This window comes from Malaclemys terrapin, chromosome 14 (genome assembly GCF_027887155.1).
Source record: "Malaclemys terrapin pileata isolate rMalTer1 chromosome 14, rMalTer1.hap1, whole genome shotgun sequence".
NCBI lineage: Eukaryota > Metazoa > Chordata > Testudines > Emydidae > Malaclemys > Malaclemys terrapin.
This window is the reverse complement of record NC_071518.1, coordinates 6,125,826-6,146,990: the sequence shown is the minus strand read 5'-3', so window position 1 is coordinate 6,146,990 and position 21,165 is coordinate 6,125,826. Positions and strand designations below refer to the sequence as shown.

The window sequence follows — 21,165 nt, the reverse complement described above, 5'->3', positions numbered from 1 at the left end:
CCAACCTGCAAGGAGAGGGCCAACATCCCACAGGACAGACTGTCATACGTGGAAGAGGGGTTAGAAATAGTCTTTGTTGCTGGTTAACCAGAAACTAGAATACTAGTTACTCAAATAAGTGTATTTTGTTCCATGATTTCTTTTGATCCCTAAGCATTTTGCAACATACACATTAAACAACATCCCTGCAAACAAACTGGTTATCCTAGTCTAAAATTCATAGATTAAAAATTTAAAAATGTATAAGAGGAAAATGTAATTAATTTCAGTCTGTACCATGACTAGTCTTGGCACATTTTCTGATGCTAGAACAATAATCATGGTCCAAGAATGAAAATTCAATGCCAAACCCTGTCCTATTTTTGTCAGATGGAAGTCACAAACCTTGGAAGGTTTCTGCTGAGAGTTGCATTTTTTACAGCTGAAGAAATAGCTACTTACAGCATTATTTGGCTGTAAACTTACTGCTACATATATCTATTGAGAGTATTGTTGGGTAAATCACAAAATAGGAGTTTCCAGTGGAGACAAGCCAAGAAGTTTGGAAGTAATTGAAGATCCTAAGCAAATCTGTTTTGGCTCCTCTGCTTCTATAGCAAAGAAATAACGCTGCACTTGTAAAAGCACCTTTCACCAAAGATTTCAAAGGGGTATTACTATATCCATTTTACAGATGGGGAAATCGAAGCAGAAAGAGGTTGAGAGAGATTTACCCAAGGTTACACAGCAAATGACAGAACCAGGAGACCAAATTTACAGGCCACTGCTCTAACCACTACACAAAATTGCCCCCAGCAAAATGACTAGATTTCAGCTCTTTATTTGAACTTATCACTCAGTCCATAACTTCTTAGATTTGTTGTTAGATTTGAAGCCTATTCTAAATTTAAAGACAAAATATTAGCACTAATCAATTTGTGTAATTTAATCGGAATTATTTCTTCTATACAACTCCTACAAAGGCAGTTAACAAAAGTTGTTCTACATATATATAAAACTAGAGCAGCAGGTTTTACTTGGAAGCCAGCAGGTCTAGCAGGAAGGCCGTAACTCCATAGTCCTTCCAACCCCAGTATCCTGGGATGGACTTGCATAGCAGTCAGCAAGGCTAGCGGTCAAGCTTCATTCAGTCATTCCCAGTGCCCCAGAGTTCTCCTGGCGGTAGCCAGTAGGTGGGACCCAGGACCTCCATCTCCACCAGTCTCCGCTAAGGGCCCCAGTGGAGTGGCGTTAAGTGCCTCAGTTGTCTCTTTCTAATGTACCTAACTAGCCTCCCCCCGTGCTGCTTCCTAACTCCCTGCTCTCTCTTCAGTCCTCTCCCCACTCCAGTGGGGAGTTCCCAGTCTCAGCAGCTCACATGGTCAAATAAGTATTCCCTAGCTCTCCTCCCAGTGTTCAGTTATTCTATCTCAGTAGGGAGTGGGGATTGTGCGTAAAATCACAACCAAATCCTTCTCCTGTGGATAGCTCTGTCCCCAGAAGCTGAAAACTGTCTTCCTACCTTCGGATAGCCTCTCCTTCATTCCTATTCATCCCCACATCGCCACTCTCTGCCTGACTGTCAGAATTCCCCTTTGAGCAGATCCTCCATTTGAAGCATGCGCCGCAGCTGCTGAGGGGTGAGAACCTCTTGGTCCAATACTGCTCCTTCACTCTCTTAGTCTCTATATAAAGTCTTTAAACCCCATTACAACTAGTTCAGAGCTCAAAATATTCCCCAACATAACCATGGGCCACATATTTCTCTGCCTGTAGGGTGACTAGATGTCCCGATTTTTAGCTGTTTGTCCTGATATTTCACTCCGCCGGCAGTTTTTTTTTTTTTTTTTTGCGCTCCGCCGGCAGCACTCGGCTTTTTTTTTTTTTTTTGCCCCCCCCCGGTATCCCGAAATTTACTTCCTGTCATCTGGTCTGGACACCCTATCTGCCTGCAATAAAAAAAAATAGTGAACTCAGATTCTGGGTGTTGCTCATCTAAAGTAAAGGAGATTGAGTATTTCTAAGCATAAGCCAAAGGGATGGGAGTGGAAAGGGACGTTGCTCTCCACAACTCAAAATTTCAGGAAACCTTATTATTTTGCTTGTGCCCCCATTGAATGTACCATTAAATGACTAGAACTGTTCCTTCCTATACCAACCTCCCATGAGGCTGACTACACCCATGGCGACGTATCAGTTTGCTACAAGTACAAAGGTCAAAATGTGAGCACAATCTCTGCTAGTTCCCCATCCACCACCAACATTCCTCAAACATTTTTTTAAATAACCGATCTCAACATGAAAGGTATACTTACACACAGATGTTGGACACTGAAAGGTCTGTACATTTATTATTACCTACTGGCAATGCAGCATTAAATTAAACTCCTAGTGATTTTGGATGAACATTCAGTTTTCAGAGTTAGCAAACGACCAGAACAATAGGGGTTGTATGGCTGGGGGAAGGAGGGTGCCAAGGGTCGACTGATTCTCCTTCTCTCCACCCCTCCTTACTGCACACACAGGAATGTCCTCTTGAAAACCAAAACAGAACACCAAAACATAGCTGCTCTTCTACCCGTTGTCTTGTCTCTAAGAACAGCAACACTGACCATAGCAAACATTTTTATACTAAAATATATCAATTAACTACTTGTACAAAGACACAAGATATATGGACTACCAACTACTTAAACAAATCAAGAGACATTTAGTTTTCACGAAGACATCATTTGTCAAGAGTTAAAAGGGGGTTAAGTTGTAAGCAACATTCTTGCTAACTGCCCAGCAGAATGTCTCCCTTACTATATAAATGTAACTATTTATCGGAAGACTAAGACGACTTTCTCCAATGACCGTTCTACATTCAGTGTGCTATCCTTGCTAAATTCAACAAGTTAGCAAAGAAACACAGTTACAATCTTGGGTCAGGATTATAAAATACTTCCTTAAAGCAATTAGAGATATACAATGTGAATTATGCAAAGCAAGTTGGGACCCACCTTTGGAGTGTTTTCCTGAAGACCTCTTGGGTAACGACTCCTCAATGGAATGTGCTGACGTATGTAGTGCATTTTCCAAACTGTTACTGACACTGTTTATGGGGGTCTCAGATCTTGGAGTGACCTGGAAAAAATAAATAAATAAAGCTGATGTAACTCTGGAACATTCCATTTTCCTCCACTAAGTGAATAGTGTTTCAAATTGAGTTAAGAGCCATCAAGAGCATTACTATTCTATTCTAAAACAGTTATACATTTTTCAGTATATTTTACAAGTAACAATTTAGTGGAGGAGCTTTTTAGTCAGCCATTTGTAAATCTAAATTAGCCTTCATAATCCACACAGTGGTGCACAAAGTACCATTCTTTTTTAAAGTGTTATGCTTATGCAACAGTCCATTTTAAACAAGTTTACAAACTCTTCTTTTGTTAATTTTAAGAGCAAACTTGGGTTACTATGTCAAGCAAAGGACAACCACTTTTATGTTGTGTCATGTATCTTAAATATTACTGCAACAGATAAGAAACCGACTTCACCTCTCAGGACGAAAAAAACAGTGTAAGAAAATGACTCAGTTGGCTTTGCAATTTGGGACCTTGCCATCAAGATCTGAAGACTGTATTTTGATGAAAAATTACTCATTGTGAAAGAGAAAAGTAGGCTGCATCATCAAAAACCAACTTTATAGCCTAATATGTACCCTTTAATCTGCACTTAGCATAAGGAACATATTTTCACTATGACTCAAGAGCTAGAAAAACAAACATAAATCATATGAAAAACAGAACATTTAAACTACTTTAGTTGCTGTCCACAACAATATGCACATTTGTGCTACAATGTAGAGAAACACCTATTGTTAGTAGTGTAATGTGAAGAACTTGCCACCTAAAGCAAGTCAATTAGTCTCTCACATTTTCTAAAAAATGAGAAGCAGATATGGAGAATGGTCACATTAGCAGCAGGCTTAAGTATGTGAAAGGTGGAAAACTTGTGTGTTTAAATAGGTTACAACAAAAGTACTCATATTAACAAGTGCATTCCTTGAAATTCAACTGCCACATTTTGAATTAACAAGAAATCCCAGTCTGTAGGATTCTAATTTAACATCTCATCTAGCCCACTGTTAGCCTAGTACAGAGGCGGGCAAACTATGGCCCGCGGTACCCTCCTGCCCAGCCCCTAAGCTTCGGGCCAGGGGGGCTAGCCCCCAGCCCCTCCTCTGCTGTTCCCCCTCCCCCGCAACCTCAGCAAGCCACACCACGCTGCTGCCGGTGCAATGCTCTGGGCAGCTGGGCAGCACAGCTGCAGAGCCGCAGCCTAACCCAGTGCTCCAGGCAGCGTGGTAAGGGGGCAGGAAGGGTTGAGAGGGTAGGGGAGTTCAGGGTGGTGGTCAGGGTTGTGGATATGGGTTGGGGTGGTCAGAGGTGGGGAATGGGGGAGGATGAATGGGTGCAGGGATCCCAGGGGGCAGTCAGGAAGGAGGGGGGTTGGATGGGGCGACGGGGGGCAATCAGGGGGAGGTGTTCCAGGGGCGGTCAGGGGACAGGGAGCAGGGGTGTGTGGATGGGGCAGGAGTCCCAGGGTGGGGGGCCATCAGGGAACAGTGGAGGTTGGATGGGGCAGGAGTCGGGGGGGGCCATCAGGGGGCGAGAAGCAGGGGGGGATGGGGGCGGAGGCTCGGCCACGTCTGGCTGTTTGAGGAGGCACAACCTCCCCTAACCGGCCCTCCATACAATTTACGAAACCTGATTTAGCCCTCAGGCCAAAAAGTTTGCCCACCCCTGTCCTAGTATATTGTGACTAACTGGATTACGTTTTAGATTTTGCATAATTTCTCCTTGTTTTTGTAGAATTATTCCTTTCTAAGGTTCACATAAAACCTTGGCCTTCACGTGTGTGACACACACACACTTTAAGGCTCTAACACCTAAGTGCACAAGTGAAGGAATTATGAGTGCAGATTTTCAAGAACTCATTTGTTCAAACTATGACAGTTTGCACCTGTGCTAGAGAAGTCGACCTGCTTTAAAAAACACCACCAGGGCTCCCAAAAAGGAAAGGCAGATTATAGGAGAAAATCTTGAGAGATGCTGGAACAGAAATGATTACAAGTCCTGTCTTCCTCTTCAACATCACTAGACTGCTTTTACTTTTTTAATTCAGACATTTACTTGGATGCCTACAGCCAAGCACGCAGGTGCCTTACACCCATAAGAACAACTGTAAAACAGGTTTCAGAGTAGCAGCCGTGTTAGTCTGTATCCGCAAAAAGAAGAACAGGAGTACTTGTGGCACCTTAGAGACTAACAAATTTATTAGAGCATAAGCTTTCGTGGGCTACAGTCACACACAAAGCTTTCAGATTAAAAGGCTAGCAATGAAACTCTTAGCTCAGTCACACACACACAAATCCCCAATGCCCTAACTAAAATTGTTCAAAGGCTTGATCGAAGAGCTAATCATGCACTGTTTCTGAAGCTCATTAAACTCAGACTCTGGTGGATTGCTGGAGAGACACGTTCCAGAGGGCTAGGCATTCTGCTGACTCCAACCTGCTGCTGGCAGTGGAAAGTTTAACCCAAGAAGCAGATTGATGTTTCCCCAAGTAAGGATTGCTGTCACTCATTTTTGGTTATACGCAAAATCTGAATTCTTCCCAGGAAGACATAAATCCTTTTGTTATTTTTGGTAAAGATTAATTTAGCCCATGTCTTGACCAGCTGAATTCATATGTTATCTGACTCACTCTCACATCAAAGTACAGTCAATTCAAACTGGTGTTCAACCACAACACCCTGATCAGTTCCAAATGGAGCACTTTAGTTAGGGAGCTAATGGTGTTATGGTCAGGCTCACTATGACTGTTTAAAAGTCTTCACGCAGATTTTAAATAACGTTTTTCCACTGACTTCTGTATCCTTTGACGTTGCTTATCACTGAAGTTTTTCTAGAGAAAGGGAAAGTTTCAATAAAAATGTTTTTTAATGTAAGTAATATTTTCAGATCAGCCAGCTATTTTAAAATTAAAGAATAAGTGATATTTGATTGGACCACACACTGCAATATCCTAGGATTGCATGAACTGTGAAACTTGCGGTCCTAGAAGAAAACGGACATGAAAAATATCAACATTTACACACAATTATGTTTTTACAGCCACACTACTCCTGAGGGAATTCTGCGCTAAGCAAATAAAAATTCTGCACACAATATTTTAAAATTCTGCAAATTTTGTTGATAAATAAACGTGGAGGCTCCAGCATGGCAGTGGGGAAGCACAAGCCACTGGTTGCATGAAGATGGAAGACCACCATACAACACCCCCCCACACACCCCACCCCGGGACATGGACTCCGCAGTGAGGCTGCACCCAACCCTAAGAAAGCGCAAGGGCAGGGCCTGCCCCGGAAACACCCCAGGGTCCTGCTCCTCCATGCCAGGTACACCAGGTGTGGGCAGGCAGACTCAGCTCAGCAGGATCCAAGTATGGAGGGGCTTAGTGTGCGAGAATCCAGGTGTGGAGTGAGAGGGTTTTGTGGGGGGCAATCTGGGTGCAGGCAGCTCAGTGAGAATTCGGGGGGGGAGCTGGATACACAGTGGCTCATTGAGGGGGGTTCTGTGCAGAAATTATATATAATGATTCATTAAGTACAAACCCCACGTTAACAGAATCACAGTTGATAAATTTAAAATAGCAAGAAATTTCAGAGTTCAGGTTCTCATGTCATGATTTCTATGTATTACAGTGCACAAAGATAAGTTCACAATGGAAATACTGACAACCCCTACTGCAGCTGTAAAAAGGTAATAAGAGCTACCAGTCTAAAATGTTCTCACTAATGCATGGATGGCTCAAGTAAGTATGGGAAGTGGTAAATCTTTGAAGCCAGCTTTACTGTTAGCTGTGCTACCCAGTGAGAATGTATAACAGTCGATTTACTACACCAAGTCTTTTCATGAGAACAGCAGGGTTCATAAATGGGAAATTTAACTTGGTAAGTATTTAAGTAGAACAGTAATTATCTGTTCTTTCAGAATAACTAACCAGAACACAAAATATAGACGGTTTAACTGAAAACTATTTGTTGGCCTGGACTGAATTAAAGCCAACACTATCTAATGTGTAACATGACTACTTATACTCTCCAAGTTTATGAAAAGATTACATAGGTGTTTTTTGGGGAACAACTTGTTCTCAAGAAATTTCATGGGGGATGTTTTTTCACTAATACTCTATGCCAAATAAATACTGGTTTCCTTGCCTATTCAGTCATAAATATTCAGAGTATAATTAGACTAAAAACATACCAAGTGAAGGCTGGATAAGAGAATAGCACTAAGTGGCATCTAATGGCTTCAAGCCCAAGAGCTGCATGAACGAATACAATCATTTCCTATTTACTGTTGAGGGAAAAATCCACATAATGTTACAGATATGAAAAATAACTAAGGATTGGGGAAGCAGGAATCCTAGAGAGTAATGGGCTCCACTAATTTTTCACTCTGTAAATTACATTGTCTGATAGCTTCCTCTAACTCAATTTAAGATTTTTACTTTTTTTTTTTTTTTTAATTTCCATACCTCTCAGGTTTGGGGCCACATATTGAGAATATTTAACAATTTTGTTCCATCTTTTATAAAGGCTTGGGGGAAAGTTAAATAGTAGTCCTTTCACTATCTAATTAGCATGAGCTAAATTTTGTGGGATCATTCAGATACTACAGTACTGTTTTAGAACACCTACTCAACCAAAAGATTTTACAGCTGAAGACTAGAGATTGGGACAGTCTCTCTCCTCTTTTCTGGGTTTTTAGGTACATAGTTGCTTCTAAAAAGTGTACCCTAAGTGATTTAGGCTTCCAAGTAATTTAAAAAAATAAAAATAAAAAGAATCTATCCATCCCTCTCAGTGTTGTTCATGTCCATTTCCTAACTGGCAATAGGAGACTAGGTCACCATTCTAAGTTTGATCCATGAAGCATAAAAACCAGGGGCTAGGTTCCAGGATGCTGTCTGAGGCCCCAGTTCTGCCAACTTTTACACATGTGAGTAACCTTATGCATGCCAGTAGTCCCAATGAAGTGAAAGGGACTATTCACAGGTATGTCTGCAAGACTGGGGCATTACTGATCTTAGATATAGGCTTTTCTCTTTAAAATCCATGATACCACTGCTCACCTTCTTAAATTTACACATGTAGTTAAGACCTTTGCTAGATTGGGGCTTAAATACCTCAGAAAGTGAAATGTCTATACTGGGAATTTGCCCATATCCAACAATCAATGGCCAATACTGTCTGGGGCAAGCTTCATTGGCACAAATCATGGCTTTCCTTGCCTACACTTGGGTATGCCTCGGTGTAGCTTTATTGGAGGCCGGCCATTAATACTGGTGTAAGCAAGTCAAATTCCAAATACACACCCTTGGAATAAACCCTCATGAGAGGGAATCTCTCTTTCAGTTTCTTAAATGCAGAAAGATTTACAGGTGAGCTACAAATGATTTTTAAAGAGTCTGGCTTGTGCCCGCCTTTGTTTTTTTAGGATTCATAAATAAATTCCTGCCTCTGCCTTTTTAGAGGTTTCTGATTTTTGTTTGTTTGTTTTAAATCATAGACCTTTTCTGCATTAGGAATTCTGGCCACCGATGTAGCAACACTTGTGCAACCCCAGTCTAGTATAGAAATGGAAAGCTGCGATTTGCACTGCAGCAGCAGCATACCCTGGTTTTAATCGCAGTAATCTCTAACGGTGAAAAATCACTGCTTGGCTTGCCCTATCTAACTAGGGGCTCATACCAGTGCAGTTACACAGATGGCTATTCACGGATGGCTGGAATAGGGATAAATCTCCAGTGTAGAAAAGGCCTTAGAAATACCATGAACGTCAAATCTAGTCATCCCTGCTGTTGCTGGACAACATTCTGCATATCACAGAGCAGATGATGATGATCTGGTGGTCCATTCTCACTGTAAATTCTATGACGGTGTGTGTATTATATGCTCACAAGACCTTAATCAAAGTTGTGGCGAATGCTGACTCTTTAATAGGGCTGTCAAGCAATTAAAAAAACTAATCATGATTAATCGCACCGTTAAACAATAATAGAATACCATTTATTTAAATATTTTGGATGTTTTCTACATTTTCAAATATATTGAATTACAACACCGAATACAAAGCGTACAGTGCTCACTTTATATTTATTTTTTATTACAAATATTTGCACTGTAAAAAAAGAAATAGTATATTTCAATTTACCTAATACAAGTACTGTAGTGCAATCTCTTTATAATGAAAGTTGAACTTACAAATGTAGAATTATGTACAAAAAATAACTGCATTCAAAAATAAAAATGTAAAACTCTACAAGTCCACTCAGTCCTACTTCAGCCAATCGCTCAGACAAACAAGTTTGGTTACAATTTGCAGGAGATAATGCTGCCCACGTCTTGTTTATGTCACCTGAAAGAACGAACAGGCGTTCGCATAGCATTGTTGTAGCCGGCCAGCATCGCAAGATATTTATGTGCCAGATGTGATAAAGATTCATATGTCCCTTCATGTTTCAACCACCATTCTAGAAGACGTGTCCATGCTGATGACAGGTTCTGCTCGATAACGATCCAAAGCAGAGCTGACCGACACATGTTCATTTTCATCATCCGAGTCAGATGCCACCAGTAGAAGTCTGTTTTTCTTTTTGGTGGTTCAGGTTCTGTAGTTTCTACATCAGAGTGTTGCTCTTTTAAGAATTCTAAAAGCATTCTCTATGCCTCATCTCTCTCAGATTTTGGAAGGCACTTCAGATTTTTAAACCTTGGGTCGAGTGCTATATCTATCCTTAGAAATCTCACATTGGTACCTTCTTTGCATTTTGTCAAATCTGCTGTGAAAGTGTTCTTAAAACTAACATGTGCTGGGTCATCATCCGAGATTGCTATAACATGAAATGTATGCCAGAATGCATGTAAAACAGAACAGGAGACATACAATTCTCCCCCAAGGAGTTAAGTCACAAATTTAATTAACGCATTATTTTTTTAAACGATCATCATCAGCATGGAAGCATGTCCTCTGGAATGGTGGCCAAAGCATGAAGGGGCATATGAATGTTTAGCATATCTGGCACATAAATACCTTGCAACGCTGGCTACAAAAGTGCCATGTGAATGCCTGTTCTCACTTTCAGGTGACATTGTAAATAAGAAGCAGTCAGCGGTATCTCCTGTAAATGTAAACAAACTTGTTTGTCTTAGCAATTGGCTGAATAAGGAGGAGGACTGAGTGGACTTGTAGGCTCTAAAGTTCTACATTGTTTTGTTTTTGAGTGCAGTTATGTAACAACAACAAAAATCTACATTTGTAAGTTGCACTTTCACTATAAAGAGATTGCACTACAGTACTTGTATGAAGTGAACTGAAAAATACTATTTCTTTTGCTTATCATTTTTTCAGTGCAAATATTTATAATTAATAATAATAATAATATAAAGTGAACACTTTGTATTCTGTGTTGTAACAGAAATCAATATATTTGAATATGTAGAAAAACATCCAAAAATATTTAATAAATTTCAGTTAGTATTCTATTGTTTAACAGTGCGATTAATCGTGATTAATTTTTTTAATCGCTGCTAATATTTTTGAGTTAACTGCGATTAATCGACAGCCCTACTCTTTAATATAGATTTCCTTTGTCCAGAAATCTTTATTAAAATTCCATAATGCACACAGGGCCATAGAATCTTCCAGAACACACAACACCTGAACTACTGCTGTAAAGCAAACAAAACTTCCTTAAAAAGCCTTCAGCTTTTCTTTTTTTAAATACATCATTAAACAGCAAGAGGACACAACAGCACAAGACCAGAAGTTCCACAGCTTTCATGCAATTCTGAATTATAGTATTTATGGGGTGGGACAGAATAAAAATGGCAAATACTGTTGATCTTTCCCCTCACTTACTGAATCGACACTAATATTTGATACATAATGCAGTTTTGAGCACCTAAATTAGTTACCTACTGCATAAAAGAGTCAGATCTTTTCAAATGTATAAACCATTTAAAAGGATTCAGGCCTTTTCCAGATTTTCCATTTGAGATCAGAAAAAAGTTCATGCAAGTATAGACTTCTCTATTCTGCCAGTACAACTTTTATTTTAAATAGTAAAGCAGTCAACAGAAGCCAGTTTAATACTAACAGTGACTTGGGCACATATCAGCATTATCTGATATGTAGGTCTCTATCCTGAACCACACAGTATTTTAATGTATGATTTGAGATTAAATGTGCATAAATTTCTCTTTATGATTTTGATAGGGCTTTTGTTTATATAAATTTTTTAAAAAGGCAAAATCTCTCCAGTAGCAAGAGGCAGACCCACCATCTATACAATTAGAGCACATATGTGTACTATTGTAGCTGCAGATAGTCACGATAAGATTCATATCTACAAAGAAAGCAACAAAACGCATTGACACATGCACTAAAAGAACAGGAGTACTTGTGGCATCTTAGACACTAACAAATTTATTAGCACATAAGCTTTCGTGGGCTACAACCCACTTCTTCGGATGCATATAGCACTATGTACCACGTAGGTCCATCTTATTGGTCCACTTGAAAGTATCCAAGACTTCCAGTATAGGGCTTTTTGTCTGTCCGTCTTTCTCTAAACCTTTAGACCATCTCTAAATCTGGAAGGTTTATAAAACAATTCCCAGCTAGCATCAGTGGTAATAGTAGGCTCCCGCAGCCAGATCTGATTTTATCACCACTTAATTAAATCTACTTAAGGCATGTTTAATCAACACTGTGGTTAAAAAATTATCTGGCCATTGAGGCCTTTTCTATGCTAAGACTCCCACCTGTGCTAACATCATTTCAGCTGAACAGGTGACAGTACTGGTTGCTTCTATGGTTGATACACTCGAAAGAAAGTCTACACTACAAAATTAAGTCGACCTAAGTTACATTGACGTACAGCCACCACAATAATTGAATCAGTTTTACATGTCCACACAACGCTCCTTGTGTCGGCAGTGCACGTCCTCACCGGGAGCGCTTGCACTGATTTAACTGCCGGCATGATGCATTGTGGAACTGTTTCTGAAAGGCAGTAACAGTTGATGTAAACAACACAGAGTACACTGACACTGTGTCAACATAACTACATCAACGTAAGCGCTATGCCTCTCGCAGAGGTGGAGTTATTAAGTCGGTGTAGTGAGCAAGTTACATTGGTGAGAGCTACATTTTAGTGTAGACACTTGCAGAGTTAGGTCGACGTAAGCTACCTTATTTCGATCTAACTCTGTTGCGTAGGCTAGGCCTTAGGCATCAAAATAGTGTTATGCTTCTTTTGCAGCTGCCAACTCCCAGCATCACATTTCAGAGGTGAGAGGGGAAGAGAAGGAAAGGCAAGCCTTATATTTGCTGAAGTGCAAACCAGGCAGTGAATGGACTTCCAGTTTGCCTTTTCACTGGAATAATTCACAGGTACTCTGGTCTCACTAACAACTCACAAATTCAGAAGGACATGCGAACAAGATAAAATCCATATTTTAAAATAGTGAATATAGGTTTAAATAATGCTGTTAGACAGTGACAACACATATAAAACAAGAAAATAGGGTATGGAGAAAGCCAGCCAATGTTTAAAAGCGAAATTTTCTAGTATATCATTGCTAGTATATCATTGACACTACAGCTCTTCAATTAAAAATTTATTCCTAAGCAATCGGTCTGATTACTTTTGGATCATTTTTACTTAGTTATGAAGGCTTTAAAACTGCATATTGTACAGTATTTTAGTTTAAAAGTATCAGTGATTTCAAACACTGTTGAGGTATATAATTGTATTTTCAACAGTTACCCAAAAGCTAAGTAGATTGGCAGTGGCTGCCCCACATACTCAATGCACAACTCACGCAAGATGCATATATGGAAACAGATTTGGGTGAGCCTAACACCATTGTCTTTACTGCCTTTTATATTTCTCCTAATTTACATACAGGCAAAGTAATTCTTGATTCATCCTGCTCTCTTCCCCTTTTACCAATATGGAACATTTCAGAGGGAAAAAAACAAACAAACAAACCTTCTCTTCCAAGTTTCATATAGAGCTAATTTTAACAACTAAATTATGTCATTGAAAATAATCTACAACTATACTCATGGGAATAGCATCTCTAGAATTAGCACTTCTTTTGTTTTCAGCAAAAACAACAAAACCTCAAAATGGCAAAACACAAAATATACTCTGCAACTCAGGACATGGCTTCAAGGGAAAAGTTATTATTAGACATATTGGAGTAACAATTAGAGGACTCAATCAGGATCAGAGCCCCATTGTGCTAGGTGCTGTGCAAACACACAAAGAGACAGGCCCTGTCCCAATAACCAGCTAAAGAATCACAGCATCTCAATTTATGCAATTCAAATCATACATTTAAAAACACAGATTTTTAAACCAAGTGGTTAAATACTTTAAAACAAGGTTGCTGTTCAACAGCTTTGAAGTTGCACACTGGAATGTTTGTTTATGTGTGGTTAACAATTGCTAGCTTTGCTTTTCCATGAGTGGTTTACACACAGTTTGAGCACTGATTTAACTAAAACAGTTTAGAGACTGGTTCAGGTAAAACAGTGCAGTCTCCTGCGGTACACGCTTTTATTTCAGATGAAGAGTGTCCTACTTCAATTTTGCTTAATTGTAATTGATAACAATCAGTAGATAATTAGAAAAAAAAATAGTATACAAACACAGGACTTGAATACAATGATGTCATGGCTGAAGAAAAACATCATAGTCTGCATTTAAAAAAAGGGGGGGGGGAAGTCAACATCATTATGAATTCAGTGAAAGTTTTTTGGCTCTTTCTATTTGGTTTCTCACTACGGAATATTCAGTCCAATTTCCAAATAAGCTTGATTTTAAATACCTGAATGTTAACATGAGAATCTAATTCATTATACTATTGGGCAACATTCATTTAATTAAAATGAACATACTACCAACGGAGAATACTTTATTCCTTTCAAGTCCTTCCTGTGCAGTTACAAAAAAACCTTCCTGGTTCTACCCATTAAGCCATTTTTGTGAGAAAAAACAAGAAGCCTAGTAAACGATGACAGTCCAAGTAGGGAGTCTCAACTTTCCAAGCTGGAAACTCAGTACCTATATGTGAGCCACGTGAACACAGTGTGGCTCATTGTACCCACGAGTGGTTAGGCCACAGAAAGGTCTGTGTATGCCATTGCCTCGAAGCTAAGAGAACTGCTCCTTGAGCTCATGTAACAGAGGCTCTCACTTTTAGAACACAGGGATTTGAATGCAGGGCTATTGATGACCCACCCATGTAGTTACCATCACAAATGAAAGAGGACCAGGGAGAAAGTTAGGGCTCACTTTGTCCCATCTGGGGTACCACCCACTTGTCTTGAAGTCCCTGGCTGGGTCATGTGGTAATGGAACGGGAACACTTCAATTTCTAGCCTAAATGGGTATTAACATAATAAATGACTGAACAAGACATAATTTCTCATGATAGATCGGAGGCTAAAATTCAGTTTAAAACCAGAGTTACCCAATAGTGCTAAGAATAATCCAACTATTACCCTTCTTTTGCAAGACTGGGATAAAGCCAGAGAGCTCCTAGATATGCCTCTTGTAGGACTCAGGTTCAGCTTTAACAAAAAAAAAAAAAAAAAAAAATGTATTTTTTCAAAATCTGATTCCATAAAAGGATTACAAATTTCAGCTACTGTTTCCTCAAAAATATTCTCAGGTCCTTCAATCAGCTGCAGCAACACAAAATAAAAACAAAACTATTCTGCATGCACCTAAAAGTGATACCTTATCACTAAAACCAGATCCAGCGGTCCATATAGAAACCCTCTTAAGCAGCTTATTTCCAAAGTTTTAAAGGAGCCTATGGAATAATATGCCTGATAGATAATATATGCTACATTCTTAGAACAGAGATGTTGGTACAGAAATTGGAGGCAGACTGGCCCACCATTCATAAGATATCAATTTGCAACAGAATCACACAACTACAGTATCAGATTAACCACTGACTGTGTTACTTCCTTGCAACTGCAAACAAAATATGTCCAGAACTACTATGTAAAAGGCTTTGATTCTGCGGCTGACTCCACACAGTCAGATCCCTACACCTGCACAGAGCCCCAGTGAAATCAGTGAGCGTTCCTCAACATGGAATCAGTTGAAGGACTGATGACTAAAATGTTACTCACCTAAGGGAGCCTTATTTTGCTGTTTTGTTGGAATGCCCCATTGTATAGTATTTCTTGGTCCTGTCTCAAAATTGTTTTATGTAAGTGACAGGTAGAGGAGGAAAAGTTATTGAAATACATTACGCCCAATCCCTCATCCTCGCATCGGTGGGAGTAAAACTGATATTATCAACCTGTTTTCATCTATAGTAAAAAATAAAAAATATATCCTAAATCAGGGGATATCTAAAGCAAAACTTGTTTGACACCCAGAAAATTGAATTAATTAGTTCAATTTTGTTACACTTACTTACAATCTCAGAGAACACCACAAGTTTTATATGACATGGTTCACCCTCAACCTTAAGTGACTAGACTGCATCAGCAATCCACAGAACCAGAACTGTCCAACATCTAGATCTACCTCAGACCGGACATGCAATCTCCTTCCAGATGTAAACATGTAACATGGAACCCTGTATATAATGAGTTTACCATTTCATGGCTATTATCCCTTTCTTCCTGATCCTTACAAAATATGCGCACACTTCACTGATTGTAAATTGTAATTATTACACATTTTTTTCTTCCCAGATGTGTCTTGTTTGGTATGGGAAATAACATTAACATGATGACGCAAACGTCATTCAAGTACCATGACAACATTGATATTATATTTGTGCTGGAAGAGTCACTTTAATTATAAATGCATTTTCAGAGGTTTATAGCTCCTTCCAAAATTACTCCTTTGGCCTGAAGTTTCTCATACTTGTTCACTGTCCAGAAAGGATTGGGGAGAAGGTGAGCTGTTTGTTTGCTTTTGAATTTTAGTAAAATTATGTGAGACTCCTTTTGAGTTACCTGAGCATGAAAAAAATAAAGGTGGTATACATGTATTGAATATATTTTTCAGACACTGCTGCTCATGGATAATTCAAGTGTTTTCATTTTTTAATTCAAATTTGAACTATAAATATTCCTATTCACTAAAACATTATAAAGTTACAAACAAATGAAAATGGCAGTCACTGCCTGTGTGTTTTCCCTCTCAATACAAGTATGCACAGAGTGCATTTATCTAGCGATATGTTCAAAGGTCTATATACATAACTGCACAGCGCCTGTGCTGCTTATTCTGATGACAGAACATGCACTCAGTGTTGCTCTTAATTTTTCAAAATATAAAAAGCAAGGAATTTATATAAAAATACAACTGTAATGCAAAGTAATAGTTCGATTTTATATGGACAAAAAATAAAATAAACTATGGTTTCAATTTGGCTAGAAAACCACAAACTTTTAAAGTCACAGACACTTCAGATAAGTCATTAGGCTATTTAAATTATACACTGTAACAACAGCATGGAAGTCTAAGGCAGTTCCACTGCATCTTGTGACAAGGTAAGTCTCAACGTTTAAGATGAACCCAAAGGAGTCAGAGTTTAGCTGACATCAAATACCAACCCAGCATAGCTTGTGCTCAGGCAAAGCAGCACAAATGATGGGGAAGGGCTGGCACTGGGAAAGTCTTTATAGAGCTCTGGTGGCTGGGGCCCCAGTACAGCTTATCTTCTCCTGGCACCTGCGCTGACTCTTCTGGGTGATGTTGTGATCATGCAAACGTTATCAAGTCACATCACCACAACATGCAAGCCTGCAATGTTTGGATTTAATTGCACACAATTAAACATGGTTGGACTGAGTGAAATGTATTGTTTTTCCATGCTCTTTGTCCAACTATAGATTTAAGCCAACTTCTTGTTCTAAAAAGTATTAACTAGCTACCAGCATCTGAACAGCTTAGCAGCCTTCACTTAAAAACAAGTCTGAATTTGTCTCAAACAGATTTTCTTAACTTCAAAAGACAATGAAAATATATACAGTGACACTAAATTTTTATACTCCCTTAAAGAGAATTTTGTTACAATGTAAACTATCAGTGTTCTTCAATACCATACGTATGATTCCATGTTTAAAATGAACTGCCCTCCCTGCAAAGGTTATTGTTCTTCTGAACACAGTGGGCAAGTGACTACCCAGAAGGTAATTTTTATTGCCACCAGGAAGAACAGTAGAATGGATTCTCCATCCATCTTAGAATGGCTTAAAAGGTGCTGAAAAATTTTATACTATTAGTGAAGACCAAAATGGTATGCTCTGAGAGGCATTCATGTCTATTCCTTGCGCATGTTCACTTGGTCCTGATCCTATTTCTACAGAACTTTTGTATGCGGTAAATTTTACTTTTAACCACCAAGAAGGTGAGAGTGTGGAAGATGGAACTGAGGTCTGTATATTTGTTCTATTCCTTATTTTGATTTGATGTCATGCTTCTTCTGCAGAATAGAAACCATAAGATTAAGTATTCGTATGGAGGCTCCTCCTGCAGTTAATTATATCCTTATAGCCTGTACTGAAGTATTTTTCCATCTATACTTCATTCACAACAAAACATTAAATTGAACAAAAAGTAAACCTGTAACCTCTGCTTGTTGGCTCCATCTATTTTGAGACAAGGAAACAAAATGTTGAGAAAAACACCCAGATGTCCACAGCCGAGTATTAAAAAAAAAAAAAAAAAAATGCAAACTTTCAAATTTAAGGCAGCAGTATCCAAAGGAATGTACAATTAGAAGGAAACTTATGTTACAAGACACCTCCAACACGTACCTTCCCATCTCCAATACATATCCATCAACTTCCCATCTCAGGCAAAGATGCAACTCCCACTGAATTCAATAGGAGTTTTATCAGTCCCTTAAGCAGCCACTTTAAGTACCACTCCAGTACAATTTTGTTCAGCATTTAGATAGTGTCTCCTACTGGGTTATGGTTAAATGGGACCTCGACTCACCAAAATTTCACTGCCACCAGACAGACACTTCTAACCAACCTAATTCCTACCCCCTCCAGCCCATAATCATTGAAGACAAATGCTTACTCCCATTTCGAGCTAGATTTTCCATGTCTTTTTCCCTGGCTAGTCTTTGATCTGCTACTCATGAAGTGAGGCAGTCCAGTCAGCTCAAGCCCATTTTTGTTGATCTACTTATGACTCACTGATGAATGTCCCCCTTCTGATAATATGACACAGATCCCAAGCATCCTAGATGAATCCCTCACCATCCCATCTACTAGACAATTGATTTTTGCTGTTCCCTTAGGTTGTCACTTATCACGAGAATGTTTGAGGGGTAGAAAGGAGAAAAGATGTGGCTATGTTGTTTAAGCCTTCAAGAAAACAGTTTGAGATATTACCCAAGCCCTGAAAGGAAGAGTGCGAGGCAGTAATACCCACCTTATGGCAGCCAGGGTAGGTTGCCATGGTGCTAAGAGCGGGAATACTGGGATTCTTGCTGGTGCTGGCCATGATGTTTTGGATCTGGGTAAGCTCTTGCCTCAGTACCTGCTTCTGGTGGAAGCTAAAGGCAGGGTGGTTGGACGCCATAGTGAAGAGCAAGAGAAATTCATCCCCAGTGCGGCCCTCGTTGAGCTGCAGCCCATAGTTGTTGATGACAGAATCAATATGGGTAAGTGTGCGGAAGAGGACTCCAGCTGCCTCTCGGTGTGCAGACCCCAACAAGGCAAGGGAGACCAGCAGTTTGCTACGTACCACCTCGTCTGTCAAGTTAGTGAGGCTACCCAAGTCAGCAGGGTTGTTAGCCTTGATTTCAGAGTCACGTAGGGAATGATAGTCCTTGCGGGCCAAGTCCTCTAAGCAGGCACCTAGAAAGCGCAGTTCTAGTGGGATGCACAAGTCCAGGAGGCCACAGAGAAATTCCACCCGCTGCGGGGAGGGCAATTCTGAGAACCAGCGGTACACACTGTCCCTCTGCAGCCGCGGGCACCGCTTCTCTACCATGTTACCGCTTCTCTACTGCAGCTACCACCACCAATGCTGGTACCCCCGGGGACAGGGGAGGTACACACTGGGGAGTGAAGGAAAGTGCCCACACAAAAGTGGGGGAATGGGACCCTGAGAGATAAGTGCCCAGATACAAGAAGGGGGCACCCTAAGAGCAACACACACTGGGTCCCAAATAGTAAAAATCCAGGAAAATCAGGGAGCTCGCATTAGGGGTGAGATATAGGGACCCTAGGGGGATTACTGATGTGGGGGGACACAGGGATCCCAGGGGCGGGGGCTTCCAATGGTAGGGATGAGAAGACACGCAAGGACCCTGGGAGGGGGGAAGGGAGGACCCCAGGGAGAAGTTTCCGATGGTGCGATGAGAGGACACGCAGGGACCGCAGGGAGGGGTTACTGATGGAGATGTGGGGACACAAAGGCACCTGGGATTAGTGACGGAGGCTGACAGGACACGCAAGGACCCAGGAGAGGGTGAGGACCCCCGGGAGGGGTTACCGATGGGGATGAGGGGACACGCAGGGACCCTGCGGGAGGTGACGACCCCAGGGAGGGGTTACCGATGGGGATGAGGGGACACACAGGGACCCGTGGGATTAGTGATGGAGGGTGACGGGACAGGCAGGGGCCCAGGAAGGGGTTAGTGATGTGTGTGTGTGTGTTTGTGTGTGTGGAGGGGGAGGGTGACAAGACACACAGGTACCTGGGAGGGCTTTAATGATAGGGGTGGGGGTGACAGGACACAGAGGGACCCAGGAGGGGGTTAGTGATTGGGGGTGGGGGGTGATGGGACACGCAGGGGCCCGGGAGGGGGTTAGTGATTGGGGGTGGGGGGGTGACAGGACACACAGGGGCTCGGGAGGAGGTTAGTGATTGGGGGTGGGGGGTGACAGGATAGGCAGGGGCCCGGGAGGGGATCAGTGATTGGGGGGGGTGACGGGATAGGCAGGGGCCCGGGAGGGGGTTAGCGATGGGGGCGGGTGACGGGACACGCAGGGGCCTGGGGGGGAGGGTTAGTGATGTGGGGGATGACGGGACACGCAGGGGCCCGGGGGGAGGTGGTTAGCGATGGGGAGGGGTGACGGGACACGCAGGGACCGGGGTTGGGGGTTAGCAATGGGGAGGGGTGACGGGACACGCAGGGACCGGGCAGGTTAGTGATGGGGGGGTGACGGGACACGCAGGGGCCCGGGAGGAGGTTAGCGATGGGAGGGGGGTGACGGGACACACAGAGGCCGGGAGGGGGGTTGGCGATGGGGGGGGGGTAACGGGACACGCAGGGACCGGGGGGGTTGGCAATGGGGGGGGGTAATGGGACACGCAGGGGCCGGAGAGGTTAGTGATGGGGGGGTAATGGGACACGCAGGGGCCGGAGAGGTTAGTGATGGGGGGGGTAACGGGACACGCAGGGGTCCGGGGGGCGGTTACTGATGGGGGGGTGACGGGACACGCAGGGGCCCGGAAGGGGGTTAGTGATGGGGGGGGTGACGGGACACGCAGGGCCCGGGGGGGTTAGTGATGGGGGGGTGACGGGACACGCAGGGGCCCGGGGGGCGGTTACTGATGGGGGGGTGACGGGACACGCAGGGGCCCGGGGGGGGGTTGGTTAGTGATGGGGGGGTTGGCGATGGGGGGGGGTAACGGGACACGCAGGGATGGGGGGGGTTGGCGATGGGGGGGTAACAGGACGCGCAGGGATGGGGGGGTTACTGATGGGGGGGGTGACGGGACACGCAGGGACCAGGGGGGGTTTGCGATGGGTGGGGGTGACGGGACACGCAGGGACCGGGGGGGTTACTGATGGGGGGGTGACGGGACACGCAGGGACCGGGGGGGTTGCGATGGGGGGGTAACGGGACACGCAGGGACGGGGGGGGTTGCGATGGGGGGGTAACGGGACACGCAGGGATGGGGGGGTTGGCGATGGGGGGGTAACGGGACACGCAGGGACGGGGGGGGTTGGCGATGGGGGGGTGACGGGACACGCAGGGGCCCGGGGGGGGGGGGTTGGCGATGGGGGGGTGACGGGACACGCAGGGGCCCGGGGGGGGGGGTTGGCGATGGGG

At 42.3% G+C, this 21,165-nt stretch overlaps 1 protein-coding gene across 2 annotated transcripts in view; it reads right to left on the bottom strand.

Annotated features, from left to right (window-relative positions):
* ZCCHC14 (zinc finger CCHC-type containing 14) overlaps positions 1–19,859 on the bottom strand; it is an 82,899-nt gene extending 63,040 nt beyond the window's left edge. For both annotated transcript variants that reach the window (XM_054049310.1, XM_054049309.1), the window contains exons 1-2: positions 18,530–19,859; positions 2,982–3,105 (exon numbers count right to left, since the gene is read on the bottom strand). In XM_054049310.1, coding sequence (XP_053905285.1) covers positions 2,982–3,105; positions 18,530–19,093 — 688 coding nt within the window. In that variant the 5' untranslated portion in view covers positions 19,094–19,859. The remainder of the gene's footprint in view (positions 1–2,981; positions 3,106–18,529) is intronic.
* Positions 19,860–21,165: the final 1,306 nt, after the last annotated feature.